Here is a 6,000-nt window from a genome sequence, read left to right as displayed (position 1 = left end):
ATGTGGTAGCATGATGATGTCCAGATACTCAAATTTACTGATGGTGCTGATCAGGAAAAAAAGACCAAAAAATCCTTTTGCTTTGATGTTTGTATTCCATACAGACAAACTGAGTGCACTTAAAGAGTTTCATTCACTTCTTACATACACAAAGGTGACGAGCCAAGATGTTTTTAAGATTTTCTTACAGAAGAAGTAAGGAAATATAATAATCAATACAACCAAAAAATAAGAAAGCAAAGTTGTACATGACTGAAGAAGGTCATTAACTGCCTCAGAACAATGGTGTGGGCATTCTCACAAAACTGCTGTATCTCTGGAGGCCGCTTATTGTTCAGCTTATTTAGATCCAGATCTTCAGACCCTGGGAACTGCTCAGATCTGCACGTTTATCCTGTGAACAATGATTGACTGATCTGCAGTTTAAATTCTAGGAAGTGCGTTCTGCTGTGGTAGGATGGAGCCCCTCGACACCTACTCCAGGACCTCTGGATCAGGCATTTCTCACATAATTTTTTGGTTCAGAAGCAATAAACTGTCATACACTTTTGCATTGGGAAAGCCAAATTATTACAGTGAGTTTCACTGTCTTATAACTGTTCAGTGGCTGACAGTGACTGGGCCTATTCCGCAAAGCTTTGTTCAGACAATCCAGTGGCTCCCGTCTGGCTATCTCCTCTCATTTTCTGATCCTCTTCATATGGAGTCTAATCTTGTATTATTGGAGTTAATGAGAATGATGCCTGGCCTCTGAAAAGCCAGCTTTTCATGTAAGGAATGTTAATGGGACTGAGCTGTTTGTCTGCCCTCAGAATGACGCTTTCTATCTTACTTTTCCTGAAAACAATTGCAGTATTCTATCATTTGTACTTAAAAAAAAGTAGTGCTGTGTTAGATTGTACCTTTGGGTCTTGCATCATTCTTCTTCTGAAAGCTATCATGTGCGCTTGTGTTCATAAATAATATATCCACTTGTGCATATAATTACAATTTGTGTGTGTGCATGGTTTTAATGCAAACACATATACATCAAGGATACAACTTAATTTGATCCCCTCTGTACTTGCAACACAGACAAATTCTTAATATTTTATAGTGCATATTCCATTAAATAAATAACAAAATTGATCTGTGCTACAACATGTGTATACGTACACAATTTATAATGCCTGTAGTAGCATTTTAAAGCCTGTTCACACATCAAAATACAGGTTGTTTATTTCTACCTTAAAACAATCTGAGGGTTTAGCTCTTCCTATTCTGTAAACAGTGGTGACAGCTGCTTTCAAAAGAAGCTTAACTTCATTAAAATATAAGTTTCCCATTGTAAAATCAATACTAATATACCATAAATCCCCCTGATGAACTCTGGCTTCCTTACATGCTCTCTCTCATTTTGTGTGTTAGGGGCACAGCACTACTCTAAATATCAGAAGATAATAATATGGCAAGATATAGATATAGATATATATTTAAATGTTAAAACATTAGTTAGGTCAACTTGAGTAATGAATATATTTCAAATATATGCTTCTTTCTATAAACAAATATATTTAATTTTCTTTGTAAAGTGGGTGCCTTGCAAGTTCTATATGTCTACTAAACTCATAAACCAATCCTGGGCATCTTTATCTCAAAATGCACTCGTGACATATAGCTGAAGCTTTAACTTTTTTGGATTTTTTAACTAAACTTGCACTTGAAGTAGACTTACAATATAATTTACAAGCTTACTTTTAGGTAGACATTTTAAACAATTCATACAAAAGAAAGATTTGTATGTCAAGAGTATTTGTTTTAGTGACAAGAAAGCTAGGTATACTCTATTCATTTCTCAAGCAGACCTTTATGAATCACTTTAAAAGGACATTACAGCTGAAGACTGAAGAGCAATATTTATCAACATTAAATAAAACATTTGGTGAAGTATGTATAAATATTTCTTCATATGAACATAACACAAAATTAAATAGTTCAGATACACAGACACCATTTAATATATTTCCACTGTTGTCAAAATCATCTGTAAACACCATCTCACACTGAATACAAAAGCAGCTTTTACATCAGTTCTGTGTTCACAACACTGATGCCCCTTTATAAAATAAATTTGTTTTATTTTCAGCAAAAAAAAAAAAAAAAAAAAAAAAAAAAAGTATAAGCAATAAAAAAAGTTTTGGTCAGTTCAAAGACAATACAAAATTATCTTTCAACATGTAAATAAATCCGATTTAGAACAGTTTAAAGTACAATCCTTTCCCTGGGGGACCTCTGACTTCTATAAATCACACTGTTCAGTGCAGACCACATCACAAATGCCAGGAAATACTGGTCATGTCTAAGCTAGAAATATGAAAGCCCTTTAAAAATTTTCTTTATTAAAAATTACCAGGTTACAAATGGCAATATCCACATTTTCTGAAACACCAAGTAACATGGCAATAAACAGAATTAGGTATACTTCTACTTAAAAGAGATTCTGGAAAAGAAACACTTTAAAATGAGTGTCCTTCACATGCAAAAACAGATTATTTCTTTTACACACAGCTTTCACATCTGAAGATCACCTGGGTTGAGCATGAAATGGGGCTGCTGATCATGTCTGCACCCGTCTGACCACCGAGCCTTTGAGCACTGATAGCTCAGATGTGAGCTCTCACTATTCCACACTCTACAAAGATAAACACGTGCTCTGCCCTGCATGTGACCATCAATTCCTTTCACCTTCATATTCTTTAAAGAGATGTAATCTCATGCGGGGAGAGATACCGTGCTCAAGGCAAAGGTTACACTGGGCATACGCCCCATTATAAAACTCTGTAGACAGGCTCACAGGCAACGCTTTCGTTCTCTCCATTTGTTTTGGCTGGAGAGATGAACCTGAATTTCAGGTGGTGAACAATGAGATAAATATTTATAATACAATTTTCTAATATATATATTTTAATTTCACTCACATGCAAGAGTGATGTGGGGCCCTGAAAAAACTAGACCAATAGATTACCTCTTTCCTGGTATGTGTGTATTTTAGAGATGTGAATGTATTTTTTGCATACATACACACTCACACACACACATATATATATAACATGAGCTGCACACTTGGCGACCAGGAATCAGGGGTACAATTAATAATAATACACCAAAAGAGAAGTAGACAGGAAGCTCTACCTTGACAACAAGAAGCAATTTTGCAACCTATACAGTGTCTCAAATAATTTCATAATCCTGTTTTGCTGGCTTGCTACATCTGCATGTGACTTGAATTGAAAGCTGTTGGATTCCTTGGAAACAGAAGAATTGGGCTAGCTAGATGTGCTTACCTGAGATCCCAGAGTTGATTACAATCAAAGAGCTGGGCAGATCAGTAATGGGTTTACAATTGCTATACAGCTTCTTTCAAATTTGTATGAAAACTTTATTAAGTCTTTCATTCTTTAGTAAAAACGTTGAAGTTTGTTAGTTTTTGCTGAATGCAGACTTCATTTTTATATTAAACCAGATTTATTAAAAGGATACATATGCCCGGCAGCTGCTTTCATGTCCTGATGTTTAAATGTTTGAATCAGCACCCTGGAACCACCCTCCCACCCCATCCCGTCCTGTCCCATTCCAGCCCCTCCCAATCTCATCCCATCCTATCCTACCCCATCCCTTCCAAACCTATCTAATCCTGTCCCATCCCATTCTCCATTATTTTTTCAGTTGTTTAAAAAATACTATTCTATGAAGCCTCCCTAGGGATCCGCTTATGAAAAATGACAGACTGCCTTTGCTGATACTGCTGTTTGCGTCGTTTTCGTTTGTCACACTGGCACAGCAGTAACATCTTGAAAGTATTTCTGAACATTTTGTTACACAGTGCATAGCACACCGGGTTCACTGTGCTGTTGATGTAGCAAAGCCAGTACCCCAGGTTCCACACAGTTTTGGGGACACAGTTGCAAAAGGTGTTCACCAGAACCATGATGTTATAAGGAGTCCAGGTAATGATAAAGGCAAACAAAATGGCACTGAGTGTCTGTGCTGCTTTCTTTTCTTTGATAAGTGACATTCGTTTTCGCTTCGTGATTTGACTTCTGGTCTTCAAAGCAAATTTTTTTGCCAGAGTTGCTTCCTTGAAGGACAAAGGCAGGGCTGCAGATGTCTTGGTCATTGATGAGATGCCATCAGAAGCTGTAGCTGTCTCTGCTGACCCTGGCTGAATTGGAAGCTTTGAAAAACTCTTCTGGAAACTTCCACCATCCTGAATACTTCTGGGAGGTTGCAGTTTTTTAGGTTTCTTTTCCTGTGAGTCCGTGTCGGATTTCTGCAGTTCATCTGCTGACTCATTCAGATCTTCCGAGGAGGGCAACTTTGTGGAATTGAGGATGGCACTGTGACCAGGAAGCTTCAGCACGATTGAATAGATAGCTCTGGTCTCTGCTGTGATGTCCTCTTCATCAGATGAGGCTGAATTTTCAAGGGAGGCAGCAGCATCATTGTTGTTCCAGCTGTCACTGCTGCTGTGCTCTTGATCCCCCTGGTCTGTGTTGGGTTCCCAGCTCTTCATTGTGAGCCAGAAGTGGCAGCGCCTGTACTTCTTACGGCTGGAGCGCTTTGTGCTCTGCCGTTGCAGCTCATAGCTGCTGCAGCTCCGGGAGCTGCCAGTCTGGTGTACAAAGCGTGCTGTCTCTGCCTCACTGCCTGAAGCCTGTAGTCCTGCTAACTCTTTGGTGCGCTTCTCAGTCTCCTTGTAAATCCTCCAGTACAAAATACTCATAATGGTGACTGGCAAATAAAAGGCAGCTATGGCAGTGCCAAAAGTGATGATAGGTTCACTTAGAAACTGGATGAAACATTCATCAGGAGGCACAGTCCTCTTCCCAACAAAATACTGCCAGAACAAGATGGCAGGGGCCCAAAGAACAAAAGAGATGACCCATGCTAAACCAATCATTACTCCAGCCCTTTTAGTTGTTCGTTTGGCTCTGTATGTAAGTGGCCTAGTGATGGAAAAATACCTGTCAAAACTTATGACAAGGAGATTCATGACAGAGGCATTAGAGGCAACATAGTCAATGGAGAGCCAAAGATCACAGGCCAAGTTTCCCAAAGCCCAGTGGCCCATAATAATGTATGTGGTGAAAAGATTCATGGAAATAACACCGATGATCAAATCTGCACAAGCAAGACTCAACAAGAAGTAGTTGTTGACTGTTTTCAGTTGTTTGTTAACCTTAAATGAGACAATCACTAGGATGTTTCCTATGATGGTCACTAGTGCAACGATCCCAGTGAGGAAAGCAATCAAAACTACTTGCCAGACAGTGTGTCCACCCAGAGGGTCTTTGATTGTGGCATTTAGGGATGTGTTTGTTGATTCCACAGTGGAGAAGGGAAAGCTCTCTGTGGTCTGAGGAAAATCATAGCTGCCAATAAGCGATGCTCCTTCATCAAGTAGTCCTGGTCCATGGGAATCTCTCTTCCAGAAGGAGCTCACATTTGAAAACAGGGGCAAGGCTGAACTGCTATTGTGCATGATCATTGTGGCTCTCTGACATAGTCTGCAATGGAGAGAAAAATAAAAAAAAAATCAAGTGAATGAGTGCAGGTGATAAATAAAAAAATTGTTCACATACTCATATACATAACCTTTAGCACTTTGAAAGATGTCTTCAAAAGCACAGTTGCCTGTGATACAGTCCAAGTCAAACACATATGTGATAATATTCAGCTTACAGCTGTGAATAATCAAAGCTCTTTCTAGCAATCACACAGTGTTTTCTCAAAACCATTCAGTAGCAGAAGAACCAAATTCCCAGGAGAATTTGAACCTTTGATAGCATTAAAACGTCCACTAACTCTTAATTAAAATGCTTCCTAATGGAAGCATGGAACTCTGTATCTGAACAACCTGCTACCTTGGAGCCTTCAAAAACTAAATGCCAGACACATGTGGATACAAATTCTGTGAGACTGAGTCACTGCTGGTCCCCAGAGCTCCCATGGCTCTAGCAA

At 38.9% G+C, this 6,000-nt stretch overlaps 1 protein-coding gene across 2 annotated transcripts in view; it reads right to left on the bottom strand.

Moving 5' to 3' along the window:
- Window positions 1–3,677: 3,677 nt before the first annotated feature.
- Window positions 3,678–6,000, bottom strand: part of CHRM3 (cholinergic receptor muscarinic 3) — a 256,251-nt gene continuing 253,928 nt past the window's right edge. For both annotated transcript variants that reach the window (XM_042887211.1, XM_042887221.1), the window contains one exon: window positions 3,678–5,546. In XM_042887211.1, coding sequence (XP_042743145.1) covers window positions 3,725–5,546 — 1,822 coding nt within the window. In that variant the 3' untranslated portion in view covers window positions 3,678–3,724. The remainder of the gene's footprint in view (window positions 5,547–6,000) is intronic.

This window comes from Lagopus leucura, unplaced genomic scaffold (genome assembly GCF_019238085.1).
Source record: "Lagopus leucura isolate 7727_CA_CO unplaced genomic scaffold, USGS_WTPT01 Super-Scaffold_73, whole genome shotgun sequence".
Taxonomy (NCBI): Eukaryota; Metazoa; Chordata; class Aves; order Galliformes; family Phasianidae; genus Lagopus; species Lagopus leucura.
This window is presented reverse-complemented; position numbering and strand designations above follow the sequence as displayed.